Source organism: Cherax quadricarinatus, unplaced genomic scaffold, assembly GCF_038502225.1.
Source record: "Cherax quadricarinatus isolate ZL_2023a unplaced genomic scaffold, ASM3850222v1 Contig1165, whole genome shotgun sequence".
Classification (NCBI taxonomy): Eukaryota; Metazoa; Arthropoda; class Malacostraca; order Decapoda; family Parastacidae; genus Cherax; species Cherax quadricarinatus.
The window spans coordinates 40,796-60,052 of NW_027196191.1; the positions used below are offsets into that span (position 1 = coordinate 40,796).

A 19,257-nucleotide genomic window follows, 5' to 3' on the forward strand; every position below is an offset into this window, starting at 1 on the left:
TTAGATGAAGTGAGATAGATAAATAAGCCATAGAGTTGATATTAGCAAGATTATTGAAGTACAGAATTCCACTGGAATGGATTAATTGCATTTCAGTTAATTTAAATGAGGAAAATTGACTCTGCAAATGAGCAAATCCAGTTGCGAGCAAGGTCATGGAATGGATTATCCAGTTGCGAGCAGGGTCATGGAACGGATTATCCAGTTGCGAGCAAGGTCATGGAATGGATTATCCAGTTGCAAGCAAGGTCATGGAACGGATTAAACTCGCAAGTAGAGGTTCCACTGTACTACACTACACATAGAGAATTATGGTAAGGACAATTTGGTTAATCAGTCTCGGTAAGATCTGCTTCTTTAAGGAAGTTGGACAGTTAAGCATAGTGCAGTATTCAACCTAAAGCTGAAGGAAACCACTTTTGAAACCACATAGCCTGACTTGCAGTTGATGTTCAAAAGTCCAGATTTTAATCACCTATTGGCCTGTAGCCAGTGTCATAACGTTCCGTAGACTCTGAAAGATGGGTGGGTATATTGCAGTTCTAACGGTCATTTCAATTGTGATATATGTGCTCTTCTGACAAGACAGCTGTTGAATGAGTGATGCTAGAGTGCAGGAGTTTTTTTTTTTTTTTTTTTTTTTTTTTTTTTTTTTTTTTTTTTTTTGTCACCCTCTCTCATTGGATGACAGCTTGTACATGTATATTAAAGAAATATTAAACAAATAATATGTAGGCTTTTAAGTTAATAAAATTTTTTAAAGCTTGCCCAAGGAGGTGATGACCATGACAAGAAGACACACAATAAGGTTTGTTGTATTGTACTTGAGAAATGTATAGATTGTTGACACCAACAATATGCATGCAACACCTCATATTTACTTAGTGGCCACTCAGTAAATCGTTGAGTCGACACTGCAAAATACTCCAACGAATTTCAATGTTTTATCATTTCTCTTGCACTAGATGGCCTATGGGAAATGTTACTGAAGCTGATTATATATCAGGCAGCTCTCATGTTGCTGAGGAGGCTGCATTTTCATGTATTCTTGTCCCCCATTTTGAACTTTCCTGTTGGACTATTTGGCAGCTTATATTTTGGTTACCAGTGATTGCAATGGGGCCCTGTAAGCTTATTTTGGGAGAGAAGGCTTTTGTTTTTGCCCTGGAAAGAGGAAGGCATGGAATCACAATGGACAGTGATTATTTCAAGAATATCTCTAATATGCTCTCAAGAATTAAGCAGGTAATACAGCCTCTCCTCGCTTAACAGCGGAGTTCCATTCCTAAGACCACATGGTTAAACGAATTTGTCACTAAGTGAGGAGCATACTACAGTATAATGGTAGTGAGTTTGCGTCAACCATTTTTTATATTGTTTTAATGTCACCTTTGCACCATTTATAACATTTCTGTTATATTTTTAAATGTTTATAAGTAGTGTACTGTATATTGAAATAAACAGAATAAAGGAAATCAGCTCTAATATATGTTATTAAGGTATGAATACTGGTCAGAGAGCCCTTCATAAATCTGAGGTGTTGGTAAATGAGTATGTTGATAATTGAGGAGAGGCTGTAAAGGCTAAAGATGGAATGAGTCAGTATTAGGTTACAAAAGTAATGTAATTATTCAATTCTTTTTTTATTTCCCCTTTTTAATAATATTTTGCATGTAAAATGATAAAATGTCAGTGATTTTTATTGTCATTGATTTTGTTTGTGGGCACTGTACAGTTATCACCCTGAATGGTCACTTTGCTTGCCTTTGATCTTTTCAATGTTTTGCCATCTGATTATGAACTTAAGGTCACTTCTTGCATAAATCTCATTTTCAATAGATAAAGCACACTAAATGCTTAGTATTTATCACATAGCCTTGTAATAATATTTGTACAGTATTATTGCTCTTATTATGCTCTCATCTTCTCTAAATCCTTGTGTGTACAGTGTACGTTATTGGTCTTTTGTCTGTGTGTTTGTAATTTTGTACTTCTCTATTTATAATTATATGTTGTACTTTCGAGGTTTGAGCTTCATTTCTTGGTGTCATCTCTGTCTTCAACAGACTTAGGTGAAATACCCTGTTGTATCTTTGTGTGGAGTTTGCTTCCAGTGTGTCATTGTTCATGACAGTCTGCTTCTTTATGGCTCCTAGGTTGAACAAATTGTTTCTGATGTACCTGTGGATTATTTAGGTGTACAATATCTAGTCAAGCCCCTTTTGTTCTTGCTCAATCCTGGTAGAGTCTACCTTTATCTACCCTGTGTGCACCCAAGAGTATTTTTTGTCATTACCATATCCTCTTATTTCTTAAGTACTCCAGTGGCTCTTAATTCGGGATGGGGGCTTGACCCCCTAAGGGAGTATGACTTTTTTACTTAACTGGACTTTTTTTAATAGTTAAAATAATAAAGTTAAAAATGGAAACTAGTTTCACAGTTTTCCCATTTAACATTTTAATTGTGTCAACTGATGACTGTCCAATGTACTAGTGTGCAACAAATGATTATGTGTCCAACATGCTAGTATGCACAACTTTTTGTACCTCCAGATGATGACTATGTGTCTGACATAATAATACACCTAACTAGCATAAGCAAACAATGAACCAGAAGCTGTTGTTTCACCACCAGCTTCCCTACTAGTAAACAGTGTGTGCAAGTGGATGAAAGATGATTTATTCATTCCACATTTTTTTTTTTTAACACATCAGCCGATTCCCACCAAGGGTGGCCCAAAACAGAAAAACTTTCATCATCATTCACTCCATCACTGTCTTGCCAGAGGGGTGCTTTACACTACAGTTATAAAACTGCAACGTTAACACCCCTCCTTCAGAGTGTAGACACTGTACTTCCCATCTCCAGGACTCAGGTCTGGCCTGGTGGTTTCCCTGAATCCCTTCATAAATGTTACTTTGCTCACACTCCAACAGCACATCAAGTATAAAAAAACATTTGTCTCCATTCACTTGTATCAAATACTCTCATGCACGCTTGCTGGAAGTCCAAGCCCCTCGCACACAAAACCTCCTTACCCCCTCCCTCCAACCCTTCCTAGGCCAACCCCTGGCCCGCCTTCCCTCCACTACAGATTTATACACTCTTGAAGTCATTACACAAATAACCCGCACATAAAAGAGAGAAGCTTAGTCATTCTGTTTTGTTCTGTTTTCTCTGCATGTCCGAACAACCTCAACAACCCCTTCTCAGCCCTCTGGATAATAGTTTTGGTACTCCCACACCTCCTAATTTCCAAACTATGAATTCTCTCCATTATATTCACACCACACACTGCCTTCAGACATGACATCTCCACTGCTTCCAGCCTTCTCCTCATTGCAACATTCATCACCCATGCTTCACACCCATACAAGAATGTTGGTACAACTATACTCTCATACATTTCCTTCTTTGCTTCCACAGACAAAGTTCTTTGTCTCCACAGATTCCTAAGTGCACCACTTACCCTTTTCCCCTCACCAGTTCTATGATTCACCTCATCCTTCATAGACCCATCTGCTGACACATCCACTCCTAAATATCTGAATACATTCACTTCCTCATACTTTCTCCCTCCAGTCTGATATCCAATCTTTCATCACCTAATCTTTTTTGTTATCCTCATAACCTTACTCTTTCTTATATTCACTTTTAATTTTCTTCTTTTACATACCCTACCAAATTCATCTACCAACCTCTGCAACTTCTCTTCAGAATCTCCCAAAAGCACAGTGTCATCAGCAAAGAGCAACGTGACAACTCCCACTTTGTGTATGATTCTTTATCTTTTAACTCCACACCTCTTGCCAAGACCCTCGCATTCACTTCTCTTACAACCCCATCTATAAATATATTGAACAACCACAGTGGCATCACACATCCTTGTCTAAGGCCTACTTTTACTGGGAAATAATCTCCCTCTCTCCTACATGCTCTAACCTGAGCCTCGCTATCCTCGTAAAAACTCTTCACTGCTTTCAGTAGCCTACCTCTTATACCATACACCTGCAACATCTGCCACATTGCCCCCCTATCCACCCTGTCATATGCCTTTTCCAAATCCATAAATGCCACAAAAACCTCTTTACCCTTATCTGAATACTGTTCACCTATATGTTTCACACCCCCTACCTTTCCTAAAGCCTCCTTGTTCATCTGCTATCCTACTCTCCGTCTTACTCTTAATTCTTTCAATAATAACTCTACCATACACTTTACCAGGTATACTCAACATTCTTCTTTCTTTCAACGCATCGGCCGTATCCCACCGAGGCAGGGTGGCCCTAAAAGAAAAACAAAAGTTTCTCTTTTTAAATTTAGCTATTTATACAGGAGAAGGGGTTACTAGCCCCTTGCTCCTGGCATTTTAGTCGCCTCTTGCAATATGCATGACTTACAGAGGAAGAATTCTGTTCCACTTCCCCATGGAGATAAGAGGAAATGAACAAGAACTAGAAAGAAAATAGAAGAAAACCCTGAGGGGTGTGTACATATATGCTTGTACATGTATGTGTAGTGTGACCTAAGTGTAAGTAGGAGTAGCAAGACATACCTGAAATTTTGCACGTTTATGAGATAAAAAAAGGACACCAACAATCCTACCATCATGTAAAACAATTACAGGCTTTAGTTTTACACTCGCTTGGCAGGACGGTAGTACCTCCCTGGGCGGCTGCTGTTTGCCAACCTACTACCTGTACTCAACAGACTTTTTTTTATTTTTTTTTTTATTATCACACTGGCCGATTCCCACCAAGGCAGGGTGGCCCGAAAAAGAAAAACTTTCACCATCATTCACTCCATCACTGTCTTGCCAGAAGGGTGCTTTACACTACAGTTTTTAAACTACAACATTAACACCCCTCCTTCAGAGTGCAGGCACTGTACTTCCCATCTCCAGGACTCAAGTCCGGCCTGCCGGTTTCCCTGAATCCCTTCATAAATGTTACTTTGCTCACACTCCAACAGCACGTCAAGTATTAAAAACCATTTGTCTCCATTCACTCCTATCAAACACGCTCACGCATGCCTGCTGGAAGTCGAAGCCCCTCGCACACAAAACCTCCTTTACCCCCTCCCTCCAACCCTTCCTAGGCCGACCCCTACCCCGCCTTCCTTCCACTACAGACTGATACACTCTTGAAGTCATTCTGTTTCGTTCCATTCTCTCTACATGTCCGAACCACCTCAACAACCCCTCCTCAGCCCTCTGGACAACAGTTTTGGTAATCCCGCACCTCCTCCTAACTTCCAAACTACGAATTCTCTGCATTATATTCACACCACACATTGCCCTCAGACACGACATCTCCACTGCCTCCAGCCTTCTCCTCGCTGCAACATTCATCACCCACGCTTCACACCCATATAAGAGCGTTGGTAAAACTATACTCTCATACATTCCCCTCTTTGCCTCCAAGGACAAAGTTCTTTGTCTCCACAGACTCCTAAGTGCACCACTCACTCTTTTTCCCTCATCAATTCTATGATTCACCTCATCTTTCATAGACCCATCCGCTGACACGTCCACTCCCAAATATCTGAATACGTTCACCTCCTCCATACTCTCTCCCTCCAATCTGATATTCAATCTTTCATCACCTAATCTTTTTGTTATCCTCATAACCTTACTCTTTCCTGTATTCACCTTTAATTTTCTTCTTTTGCACACCCTACCAAATTCATCCACCAATCTCTGCAACTTCTCTTCAGAATCTCCCAAGAGCACAGTGTCATCAGCAAAGAGCAGCTGTGACAACTCCCACTTTGTGTGTGATTCTTTATCTTTTAACTCCACGCCTCTTGCCAAGACCCTCGCATTTACTTCTCTTACAACCCCATCTATAAATATATTAAACAACCACGGTGACATCACACATCCTTGTCTAAGGCCTACTTTTACTGGGAAAAAATTTCCCTCTTTCCTACATACTCTAACTTGAGCCTCACTATCCTCGTAGAAACTCTTCACTGCTTTCAGTAACCTACCTCCTACACCATACACTTGCAACATCTGCCACATTGCCCCCCTATCCACCCTGTCATACGCCTTTTCCAAATCCATAAATGCCACAAAGACCTCTTTAGCCTTATCTAAATACTGTTCACTTATATGTTTCACTGTAAACACCTGGTCCACACACCCCCTACCTTTCCTAAAGCCTCCTTGTTCATCTGCTATCCTATTCTCCGTCTTACTCTTAATTCTTTCAATTATAACTCTACCATACACTTTACCAGGTACACTCAACAGACTTATCCCCCTATAATTTTTGCACTCTCTTTTGTCCCCTTTGCCTTTATACAAAGGAACTATGCATGCTCTCTGCCAATCCCTAGGTACCTTACCCTCTTCCATACATTTATTAAATAATTGCACCAACCACTCCAAAACTATATCCCCACCTGCTTTTAACATTTCTATCTTTATCCCATCAATCCCGGCTGCCTTACCCCCTTTCATTTTACCTACTGCCTCACGAACTTCCCCCACACTCACAACTGGCTCTTCCTCACTCCTACAAGATGTTATTCCTCCTTGCCCTATACACGAAATCACAGCTTCCCTATCTTCATCAACATTTAACAATTCCTCAAAATATTCCCTCCATCTTCCCAATACCTCTAACTCTCCATTTAATAACTCTCCTCTCCTATTTTTAACTGACAAATCCATTTGTTCTCTAGGCTTTCTTAACTTGTTAATCTCACTCCAAAACTTTTTCTTATTTTCAACAAAATTTGTTGATAACATCTCACCCACTCTCTCATTTGCTCTCTTTTTACATTGCTTCACCACTCTCTTAACTTCTCTCTTTTTCTCCATATACTCTTCCCTCCTTGCATCACTTCTACTTTGTAAAAACTTCTCATATGCTAACTTTTTCTCCCTTACTACTCTCTTTACATCATCATTCCACCAATCGCTCCTCTTCCCTCCTGCACCCACTTTCCTGTAACCACAAACTTCTGCTGAACACTCTAACACTACATTTTTAAACCTACCCCATACCTCTTCGACCCCATTGCCTATGCTCTCATTAGCCCATCTATCCTCCAATAGCTGTTTATATCTTACCCTAACTGCCTCCTCTTTTAGTTTATAAACCTTCACCTCTCTCTTCCCTGATGCTTCTATTCTCCTTGTATCCCATCTACCTTTTACTCTCAGTGTAGCTACAACTAGAAAGTGATCTGATATATCTGTGGCCCCTCTATAAACATGTACATCCTGAAGTCTACTCAACAGTCTTTTATCTACCAATACATAATCCAACAAACTACTGTCATTTCGCCCTACATCATATCTTGTATACTTATTTATCCTCTTTTTCTTAAAATATGTATTACCTATAACTAAACCCCTTTCTATACAAAGTTCAATCAAAGGGCTCCCATTATCATTTACACCTGGCACCCCAAACTTACCTACCACACCCTCTCTAAAAGTTTCTCCTACTTTAGCATTCAAGTCCCCTACCACAATTACTCTCTCACTTGGTTCAAAGGCTCCTATACATTCACTTAACATCTCCCAAAATCTCTCTCTCTCCTCTGCATTCCTCTCTTCTCCAGGTGCATACACGCTTATTATGACCCACTTCTCGCATCCAACCTTTACTTTAATCCACATAATTCTTGAATTTACACATTCATATTCTCTTTTCTCCTTCCATAACTGATCATTTAACATTACTGCTACCCCTTCCTTTGCTCTAACTCTCTCAGATACTCCAGATTTAATCCCATTTATTTCCCCCCACTGAAACTCTCCTACCCCCTTCAGCTTTGTTTCGCTTAGGGCCAGGACATCCAACTTCTTTTCATTCATAACATCAGCAATCATCTGTTTCTTGTCATCCGCACTACATCCACGCACATTTAAGCAACCCAGTTTTATAAAATTTTTCTTCTTCTCTTTTTTAGTAATTGTATACAGGAGAAGGGGTTACTAGCCCATTGCTCCCGGCATTTTAGTCGCCTCATACGACACGCATGGCTTACGGAGGAAAGATTCTTTTCCACTTCCCCATGGACAATAGAAGAAATAAAAAAGAACAAGAGCTATTTAGAAAAAGGAGAAAAACCTAGATGTATGTATATATATATATGCATGTGCGTGTCTGTGAAGTGTGACCAAAGTGTAAGTAGGAGTAGCAAGATATCCCTGTTATCTTAGCGTGTTTATGAGACAGAAAAAGAAAACCAGCAATCCTACCATCATGCAAAACAGTTACAGGTTTTTGTTTCACAGTCATCTGGCAGGACGGTAGTACTTCCCTGGGTGGTTGCTGTCTACCAACCTACAGACTTATTCCCCTATAATTTTTGCACTCTCTTTTATCCCCTTTGCCTTTATAAAAGGAACTATGCATGCTCTCTGCCAATCCCTAGGTACCTTACCCTCTTCCATACATTTATTAAATAATAGCACCAACCACTCCAAAAGTAAATCTTCATCTGCTTTTAACATTTCTATCTCTATCCCATCAATCCCAGCTGCCTTACCCCCTTTCATTCTACCCACTGCCTCACGAACTTCCCCCACACTCACAACTGGCTCTTCCTCACTCCTACAAGATGTTATTTCTCCTTTCCCTATACATGAAATCACTGCTTCCCTATCTTCATCAACATTTAACAGTTCCTCAAAATATTCCCATTTATTACAGGATAATAAATTTGGAATGACTTATCACACCTTGAAACAACTGTAATATTATAAATATTTCTTGTACATAGTGTTGGAAGACTAGAACAGTTAAAAAATAGAATGACAATTATTTAACCAATACATATATGCAATATCATGCAATACAATTTTTGTTTCTTTATGTGGTACAAATAATGTAGTTTATATGTAATAAAACATTGGAAGCTACAAAAAAAATATACAGCAGGGCCCCACTTTATGGCGCTTCGTCTTACAACATTCCGCTAATACAGTGATTTCAAATGACCAGAATTTGCTATACGGCAAGCGTCTTTCAAATACGGCGTGCCACCCGGTTTGTTTACAAGCTCCGTGAGCACATACAGTGGAACCTTGACTTACGAGTTTAATCCGTTCCAGGAGCTAGCTCGTAACTCAATTTACTCGTTTTTTTTTTTTTTAACCCTTTCAGGGTCCGTCCTGTAGATCTACGGCTTTATGTTCAGGGTCCAAACCGTACATCTACGTCATGAGCTCAGCTCACTCTGATAAACTGTGAGTGGTAAATTTGGGCCTAGATATGAGAGAATACATCTATGTGGTATGTGTGCACCACATAAAACAAATCCTGCAGCACACTGTATATAATGAGAGAAAAAAAACTGAGACCGTGATTTTCGATTAAAACAGCGACTTGGCAGTGTTTTTTCATATGTTTTTTATAGTTGTATTTGTGATTTCTTGGTCTCATTTGATAGAATGGAAGACATATTACAGAAATAGAGATAATTTTGATTGGTTTTAGCACTGGAAATGGCTTGAAACTGAGCTCAAAGTGGCGGAAATGTTAAATTTTTGCCGATGTTCAAGAGTAAACAAACGACCTCACACGTCTAATACACGCCAGCTGATGTTTCTAATATACATTCACAAATGTGGTGATGATATTTATACAATTATTACAATATTGCATAACAGTAAATCTTCTATTTTTTGGTGTGAATAAAAATTCATTATGTGAATAAAAAATCAAAATGGAATTTATTTGTAAAGCCTCAAAACGTAACTAATGAACAGAGGAAATGTTAGTTTAGTTCCAGGAATACCTATATTGTTTATTCTGGACCCTATTTTGAAATTGGAATATTTTGAACTTTGTGTTAAATTGGCCAAATTACCAATTTCCGGTCACTTTATTTTGTAGTTGAAACAGTTGACTTGGTGATTTCTTGTGCTCAGTCGATAGAATATAAGTAATACTAGTGAAATAGCTAAGAATTTGGTCGACTGGAATAATGTAATTGGCCTAAAATGGGAGTCAAATTCGGTAAAATCGCCGATTCGTAAATATTGCTGACTCGTCAAAATTCACGAGAGCATAATTTCATCAATTTCCCATCAAATTTCGTACTTTTTGTTTTATTACATTCACAAAAAGATTCTCTACCATTTCATAAGAAAAAATAATTTTTTTTTTTTTAAATTCTTGGACACTGGGGCACCACTTCAGATTTTGGCCTTGGACCCTGAAAGGGTTAACAAGTCGGCCGTCTCCCACCGAGGCAGGGTGACCCAAAAAAGAAAGAAAATCCCCAAAAAGAAAATACTCTCCATCATCAGTCAACACTTTCACCACACTCACACATTATCACTGTTTTTGCAGAGGTGCTCAGAATACAACAGTTTAGAAGCATATACGTATAAAGATACACAACATATCCCTCCAAACTGCCAATATCCCAAACCCCTCCTTTAAAGTGCAGGCATTTTACTTCCCATTTCCAGGACTCAAGTCCGACTATATGAAAATAACCGGTTTCCCTGAATCCTTTCACTAAATATTACCCTGCTCACACTCCAACAGATCGTCAGGTCCCAAGTACCATTCGTCTCCATTCACTCCTATCTAACATGCTCACACACGCTTTCTGGAAGTCCAAGCCCTTCGCCCACAAATTTACTCGTGTATCAAATTAATTTTCCTCATTTAAATTAATTGAGAAGCCATTAATTCGTTCCTGCACTCTGGAGAGACGAGAAAAAATACTTGAATATAACGCTATTATCAACTGTATGGCTTATTTATCTATCACAATTCATCTAATATGACATAATAAACAATATAATTAGCACAGAAACATGATATATACTCTAGAATGAATAAAATAGTCCATAATATTGTGGCAGAGGCAGCAGAAAAAGCGTCGCCATTTCTATCCCAATTTGACTATAGTATCTTTCCATGTTCTTACTGTAAGAGAAAACTGAGTATTTTTGAGGCTAACTACAGTAGATCACTAGGACCCATGGTTAGAAAAAAGAAATTTGGCCAAATGATTGTAAAAAAAATGCAAACAAGCGCGAGAAAACTGCCCCCACTGGGATGGAAACATATTTACTGCTTACCAGCTGTGCCATCAGATGTGCCATCAGCTGTGCCAACTAGTAGAAGCAATCTGAATTATTATTACATACATATTATGCATTATTATTATTATTATTATTAATTTAGGTAACTGAAGCTCTATCATTATTATAATAATTATTATTATTATTATTATTATTAATTTAGGGAACTGAAGCTCTGTCGTTATAATAATAATATAATAATAAGGAGATTCTGGGAAATGTTGAGTGAATGCGTGGGGAGTTTTGAATCAAGTGTGAGAGTAATGGTGGTTGGGGATTTCAATGCTAAAGTGGGTAAAAATGTTATGGAGGGAGTAGTAGGTAATTTTGGGGTGCCAGGGGTAAATGTAAATGGGGAGCCTTTAATTGAGCTATGTGTAGAAAGAAATTTGGTAATAAGTAATACATATTTTATGAAAAAGAGGATAAATAAATATACAAGGTATGATGTAGCACGTAATGAAAGTAGTTTGTTAGATTATGTATTGGTGGATAAAAGGTTGATGGGTAGGCTCCAGGATGTACATGTTTATAGAGGGGCAACTGATATATCGGATCATTATTTAGTTGTAGCTACAGTTAGAGTAAGAGGTAGATGGGAAAAGAGGAAGGTGGCAACAACAAGTAAGAGGGAGGTGAAAGTGTATAAACTAAGGGAGGAGGAAGTTAGGGCGAGATATAAGCGACTATTGGCAGAAAGGTGGGCTAGTGCAAAGATGAGTAGTGGGGGGGTTGAAGAGGGTTGGAATAGTTTTAAAAATGCAGTATTAGAATGTGGGGCAGAAGTTTGTGGTTATAGGAGGGTGGGGGCAGGAGGAAAGAGGAGTGATTGGTGGAATGATGAAGTAAAGGGTGTGATAAAAGAGAAAAAGGTAGCTTACGAGAGGTTTTTACAAAGCAGAAGTGCTATAAGAAGAGCAGAGTATATGGAGAGTAAAAGAAAGGTGAAGAGAGTGGTGAGAGAGTGCAAAAGGAGAGCAGATGAAAGAGTGGGAGAGGCACTGTCAAGAAATTTTAATGAAAATAAGAAAAAATTTTGGAGTGAGTTAAACAAGTTAAGAAAGCCTAGGGAAAGTATGGATTTGTCAGTTAAAAACAGAGTAGGGGAGTTAGTAGATGGGGAGAGGGAGGTATTAGGTAGATGGCGAGAATATTTTGAGGAACTTTTAAATGTTAAGGAAGAAAGGGAGGCGGTAATTTCATGCACTGGCCAGGGAGGTATACCATCTTTTAGGAGTGAAGAAGAGCAGACTGTAAGTGTGGTGGAGGTACGTGAGGCATTACGTAGAATGAAAGGGGGTAAAGCAGCTGGAACTGATGGGATCATGACAGAAATGTTAAAAGCAGGGGGGGATATAGTGTTGGAGTGGTTGGTACTTTTGTTTAATAAATGTTTGAAAGAGGGGAAGGTACCTAGGGATTGGCGGAGAGCATGTATAGTCCCTTTATATAAAGGGAAAGGGGACAAAAGAGATTGTAAAAATTATAGAGGAATAAGTTTACTGAGTATACCAGGAAAAGTATACGGTAGGGTTATAATTGAAAGAATTAGAGGTAAGACAGAATGTAGAATTGCGGACGAACAAGGAGGTTTCAGAGTGGGTAGGGGATGTGTAGATCAAGTGTTTACATTGAAGCATATATGTGAACAGTATTTAGATAAAGGTAGGGAAGTTTTTATTGCATTTATGGATTTAGAAAAGGCATATGATAGAGTGGATAGAGGAGCAATGTGGCAGATGTTGCAAGTATATGGAATAGGTGGTAAGTTAATAAATGCTGTAAAGAGCTTTTATGAGGATAGTGAGGCTCAGGTTAGGGTGTGTAGAAAAGAGGGAGAATACTTCCCGGTAAAAGTAGGTCTTAGACAGGGATGTGTAATGTCACCATGGTTGTTTAATATATTTATAGATGGGGTTGTAAAAGAAGTAAATGCTAGGGTGTTCGGGAGAGGGGTGGGATTAAATTATGGGGAATCAAATTCAAAATGGGAATTGACACAGTTACTTTTTGCTGATGATACTGTGCTTATGGGAGATTCTAAAGAAAAATTGCAAAGGTTAGTGGATGAGTTTGAGAATGTGTGTAAAGGTAGAAAGTTGAAAGTGAACATAGAAAAGAGTAAGGTGATGAGGGTATCAAATGATTTAGATAAAGAAAAATTGGATATCAAATTGGGGAGGAGGAGTATGGAAGAAGTGAATGTTTTCAGATACTTGGGAGTTGACGTGTCGGCGGATGGATTTATGAAGGATGAGGTTAATCATAGAATTGATGAGGGAAAAAAGGTGAGTGGTGCGTTGAGGTATATGTGGAGTCAAAAAACGTTATCTATGGAGGCAAAGAAGGGAATGTATGAAAGTATAGTAGTACCAACACTCTTATATGGATGTGAAGCTTGGGTGGTAAATGCAGCAGCGAGGAGACGGTTGGAGGCAGTGGAGATGTCCTGTCTAAGGGCAATGTGTGGTGTAAATATTATGCAGAAAATTCGGAGTGTGGAAATTAGGAGAAGGTGTGGAGTTAATAAAAGCATTAGTCAGAGGGCAGAAGAGGGGTTGTTGAGGTGGTTTGGTCATTTAGAGAGAATGGATCAAAGTAGAATGACATGGAAAGCATATAAATCTATAGGGGAAGGAAAGAGGGGTAGGGGTCGTCCTCGAAAGGGTTGGAAAGAGGGGGTAAAGGAGGTTTTGTGGGTGAGGGGCTTGGACTTCCAGCAAGCGTGCATGAGCGTGTTAGATAGGAGTGAATGGAGACGAATGATACTTGGGACCTGACGATCTGTTGGAGTGTGAGCAGGGTAATATTTAGTGAAGGGATTCAGGGAAACCGGTTATTTTCATATAGTCGGACTTGAGTCCTGGAAATGGGAAGTACAATGCCTGCACTTTAAAGGAGGGGTTTGGGATATTGGCAGTTTGGAGGGATATGTTGTGTATCTCTATACGTATATGCTTCTAAACTGTTGTATTCTGAGCACCTCTGCAAAAGCAGTGATAATGTGTGAGTGTGGTGAAAGTGTTGAATGATGATGAAAGTATTTTCTTTTTGGGGATTTTCTTTCTTTTTTGGGTCACCCTGCCTCGGTGGGAGACGACCGACTTGTTGAAAAAAAAAAAAAAAAAAAAAAAAAAAAAAATAATAATATTATTATTATCGCTTATCGCTTATTGAACTCTTTGAAAATAGAACCCTTTTTTTGAACCAACTTTGTCCCTATTATCGAACTTGCCCCTACTTTTGAACCGCCGGGTACCGGACCTGTCTGGCAGCCTGCTCTGTCCGTGTCCCCACGCAGGCGCTGCGAGCCAGTCTGGTTTTGTTGATGCTTGAGTGAATACTAACCTGCAATTTCATTCAAACATTTTGCGATTATTTCATTGTGTTTAGTGCTTGTGAGACTGTGAAATAAGCTACAATGGGAGCAATGAAACTTGTTAGTGGTACCCCTGTGGTAAAGAAAGTGAGAAACACCATAGATGTGAAGAAGGAAATAATACAGAAGTGGAATGATGTCCAAATGTTTGTGGAGAAGTACCACCCTGAGCAAGCTGAAACAAGCCATCTTTGTAACAAGTTCAGTGACAGAACCATGTCCCATTTTAAGGAAATCTTAAAGAGGCACCAGAAACAGAGGACTGTGGACAGTTATTTTGTGAGACAGGGGTCCGACCAGTGACTCTCAAGCTGGTCCTAGTGGCATTAATAGATAGAGAAGGGAGTAACCCCAGAGAGGGCTTTGATACCTGAAGTCCTCATGGAGGGGGATTCTCCTTCCAAACACTAACCCCAACTCCCTCTCTCCTCCTCCGTATCTTCCAGATGCCATCACCAATCTTGAATAAAGGTAAGTAAAATGTTATTTTACATGTTTATTTAAATTTATTAATATGTACATAATTGAACACTATATTTGTTGTGTGTATGTAAAACTGTAATTAATCTCTATAAAATGTATTTTTTTTGGTGAATATTTTTGGGTTTCTGGAATGGATTAATTGTGTTTCCATTATTTCTTATGGGAAATATTGCTTCGCTTTAAAGACTTTGAATTTAGAACTAAGTCCTGGAACGGATTAAGTTCGATATTTGAGGTTCCACTGTATTGTTGTTATTAATTTAGGGAACTGAAGCTCTGTCATTATTATTATTATTATTAATTTAGGGAACTGAAGCTTTATCGTTATAATAATACAGTAGACCGCCATTGAAGAATTGCTGCACAATTTTATGTAACACGTCGTATAATTAATTTAACATGGTTCAGTTTGTGGGAAGGAAAAATAAAATTCTCTTTTGCTCAAGCGGCTGCCTTGTTGTGGAGCAGCCGGGGAGCCCTCCCCTACCACTCCCGGACACCACCCCACCATCCCAACATTCGTAATTCATACATATCCAGTCTTTCTCTGCTACAAGGCAGCTGTGGTTGTCAATTGTGTTATGATATTTTAATTGCTATATCTTATATCTGCCAAGCAGTCATTACACCCAGTAGCCATACTAGTGTTGTTGAAAGTGGCACAAAGAGGAATAAACACTTAAGTCTTAGAATTAACAAAGATATTGGACAAGAGATAACCTGTAGCCGTAATTGAAGTGTTACTTTGTACACAGAAAATGAGGTTAACATGAGTTTGTGTGACTGACTGACTGAATGACTGGCTTACTGAATGACTTAACTTACTGAGTGACTTGACTAACTGACTGAATGACTTGACTGACTTATTGAGTGATTTGACTGACTTACTGAGTGACTTAACTTACTGAGTGACTTGACTGACTTACTGAGTGACTTGACTGACTTACTGAATGACTTGACTGACTTACTGAGTGACCTTGAATGCAAGGTTCTCTTCACTCTTGCACCTCTTCATTGTTATTTCAAGGCCTTCTTGGATGATAGTATATTTTCTAGCAACATAATGTACTCTATAGCAGTTTTTTCTGCATAAAGGTTGAATCTGTTGGATGACATCTATATATGTGTTTGTGACGCACTTCATTAATAAGGTTGCTCAAGGATTTTATGGGATCAGAGATTGTCATGTGTAGTAGTTCTAGATGTGTGAGATGTGATACAGAATTACCTAACCATGTAAATTCCCTTCTGATAACCTGTCATGTATAGTTCTCAAGCTTTACCCCACTAAGCTAACCCTGATGACTCATCCCTCAACCCTGCTGACTTGTTTACAGAAACATGGCAAGCATAACAAGAACAAGGCACAGAAGGTATGTTTTTGATCCGCTATCTATTGATACACAACCTTCTAGACAAATTGTGATGTAATATCTTGATCATTGTGTGTATATATGAGAATGTGTGTGTGTGTAATTAGGTATCAGTGTAAGGGAATATGTTATGGGGTTCAGAATATTTTCCTTAACATGACTTAAGAAATCGTAATGACACGATTACGACGGGCTGGAGTTTTGAGACTCTATGACCGCGGGTTCAATCCCGGCCGGGGGTATGGTTTATTTTCCTTATAGCAACGGTTTGGGGATAATTTGAAAATGCTTTTTCTGATCAACTTCAAATTTTCAATCTTTTAAAAATGAAACATTGTATTTATTAAGCATTGTAGCTTCTGTTTTTTGACTTGAGACCCAACCTTTTGGGGTATCATACTTAGCATTCTGGAGTAACAACACATTGGCAAATCTGTACCAAACTTGCCTATTTTCTGACTTAACACAGTGCTCTGGAAAATTTTAAAATCAGTAGTAGAGGGGAGCTGTTTTCTTGGAGCTATGCCACATTTTTAATCTTATATACTTGACCCTTTCACAAAGAATTTAAAAAAGTAATAATAATTTTATCTTATGAAGTGATAGAGAATCTTTTTCCAAAGGTAATGAAACTAAAAGTAACAAATTTGATGAAAAACTAATGGGATTATGCTCTCACAAATTTAGTGGTATCAGCGATATTTATGCATTGGCGATTTTGCCCACTTTGTGCCCTATTTTTGACCAATTCCATTGTTCCAGTCAACCAAACTCATAGCTATTTTGTAAGTATTCATGTATTCTATCAATTTAGTACATAAACACCCATTTAACTATTTCAGCTATCCAGTAAAGTGATCAGAAATCTGTAATTTGGCCAGTTTCACACAAAATTAAAAAACTGCCAATTTTAAAATAGGGTCCAGAATAAACAATCTAGATATTTGTAGCACTAAAAAAATATTTCCTCTGTCCATTAGTTACATCCCCATGCCTCTCTATATTACACTTGCTTTCCATTTTGAATTTTTTTAACACAAAAATTAAAAGTTTTACTGTACTGTTATGCTGACTAATTATATAAATAATGTCAATGCATTCCTAAATGCATATTAGACTGCCCAGTTGGACTCACATTGGACAAGTGACATCATTTGTTTATTTTTGAATATCGGCAAAAATCGAACATTTCCTCTACCTTGAGCTCAGTTTCAAGCTACTTGCAATCCTGAAACCAATCAAAATCATCTCTATTTATGTAATATATTTTCCATTCTATCAAATGAGAATACAAGAATACAACCATGAAAAACATACGAAAATACACTGCAAAGTTGCTGCTTTAAACCAAAAACACGGTTGCAGCTTTTTTCTCATTATGTTCTGCTTACACTCCCAATCTCTTGCTCTAACTTACCTCTGACTTGTTCAGTCACCCTTCCTTTCTTCTTGCTCACTCTCTCTCTCTCTCTTCCTCCCTCCCTTGCTTGCTCTTTGTCCTTTTTTTTTTTTCTTTCACCTGCTTGATTACTCTCTGTTTCTTGTATTATAGCCTTACACTCTTAATTTCTTGCTGGTTACCCTTTCTAAATGTCTTGTGTGCTCTCTCTTTCACTTTCTCACTCACGCGCATACACACACACACACACACACACACACACACACACACACACACACACACACACACACACACACACACACACACACACACACACACGCACACACGCACACACGCACACGCGCATGCACGCGTGCGCGCGCACACACACACACACACACACACACACACACACACACACACACACACACACACACACACACACACACACACACACATTCACTCACTTTAAATGCTAAGCATATCCTGAAAAGTCCTCCATTTTAGATATTTATTGCCCACGAGCATCACTAATGTATTAGATTTTCAGTAAACTATTCCTCTCCCTCCTAGTTGATAATCACCCTGTTTACTAAAGTAATATTCTGCTATTCATATTTTTACCATTTACAATTATTTTGTTTTTGTGTAACTTTGTGGATGTAAGCATTTATTGATGTATATTGGCATTAATTTTGCTCTACTTTCAAATGTTTGCAACCTCTCCAGAATTTTCTTTTATTTTATATTCAAGCATGTCAGGTGCTTTTCTAAAGGTAACCTTTACTCTTCTAATGTTTTACATAGCTGACCTTTATAGTCATTATATCCTTTAATATAATATCTTTCATATTTCTTTATTGCTCTTATTAGAAGTTTAGTATGGTACTTTCCATGAATAATTTATTCCTTTACCTAATTACCTAATGTCTAGCTACTCCTCCAGCCCCTTCCTCGTAGTTACTCAGAAATGTCCTTTACTGCTTGCTAGCTTTTTTGTTCAGTCAAATTTTAATGCACCATTTTCTCTAAAATATTTGTCATTATCTGCTAGATTTTGTTATTTAACAGCCATAGCTTTTCTGATCTTTTTTCAAGTTTTTCTTTTTCCTCTCCTCATGTTTGAGCTACAGCAAAGTCTTTACATTTCCATCCTTCTCACAACCACTGAAACTTTCTCATCTTGTCTTGAAGTCTTCCACCATTAATCTAGACTGAGCTTCGCCGAGTTGGTAAGTGCTGGATCTGTATTCTGACTGTAAAGTAATGAATTTTAGTCAAAATATTTTAATTTTAGTGGTAAGCAAGAAATACTGTAGTCCAAAAAATTTTAAAATATCATCAGTTTTGATTAAATAATATTAATAATAGCAGTATCTTTATTTCTAAAAGTACATATGTAAGTTAACACTCTTATATGGGTGTGAAGAATGGGTTGCAAATGCTGCAGCATGGAGGTGGCTGGAGACAGTGGAGATGTTCTGTCTAAGGGCAACATGTGGTGTAAATATTATGCAGAGAATTTGCAGGGTGGAAAATAGGAGGAAGTGTGGAGTTACTAAAAGTATTAGTCAGAGG

At 38.3% G+C, this 19,257-nt stretch overlaps 1 protein-coding gene across 5 annotated transcripts in view; it reads left to right on the plus strand.

The window, feature by feature from the left end:
- Positions 1-19,257, plus strand: part of LOC128693493 (paternally-expressed gene 3 protein) — a gene marked incomplete at its 5' end in the record, with an annotated part of 81,500 nt that overhangs the window by 37,448 nt on the left and 24,795 nt on the right. The window contains 2 exon segments of one of the 5 annotated variants that reach the window (XM_070080871.1): positions 764-808; positions 16,266-16,301. In XM_070080871.1, the coding sequence (XP_069936972.1) occupies positions 764-808; positions 16,266-16,301 (81 nt within the window). 5 annotated transcript variants of the gene reach the window in all.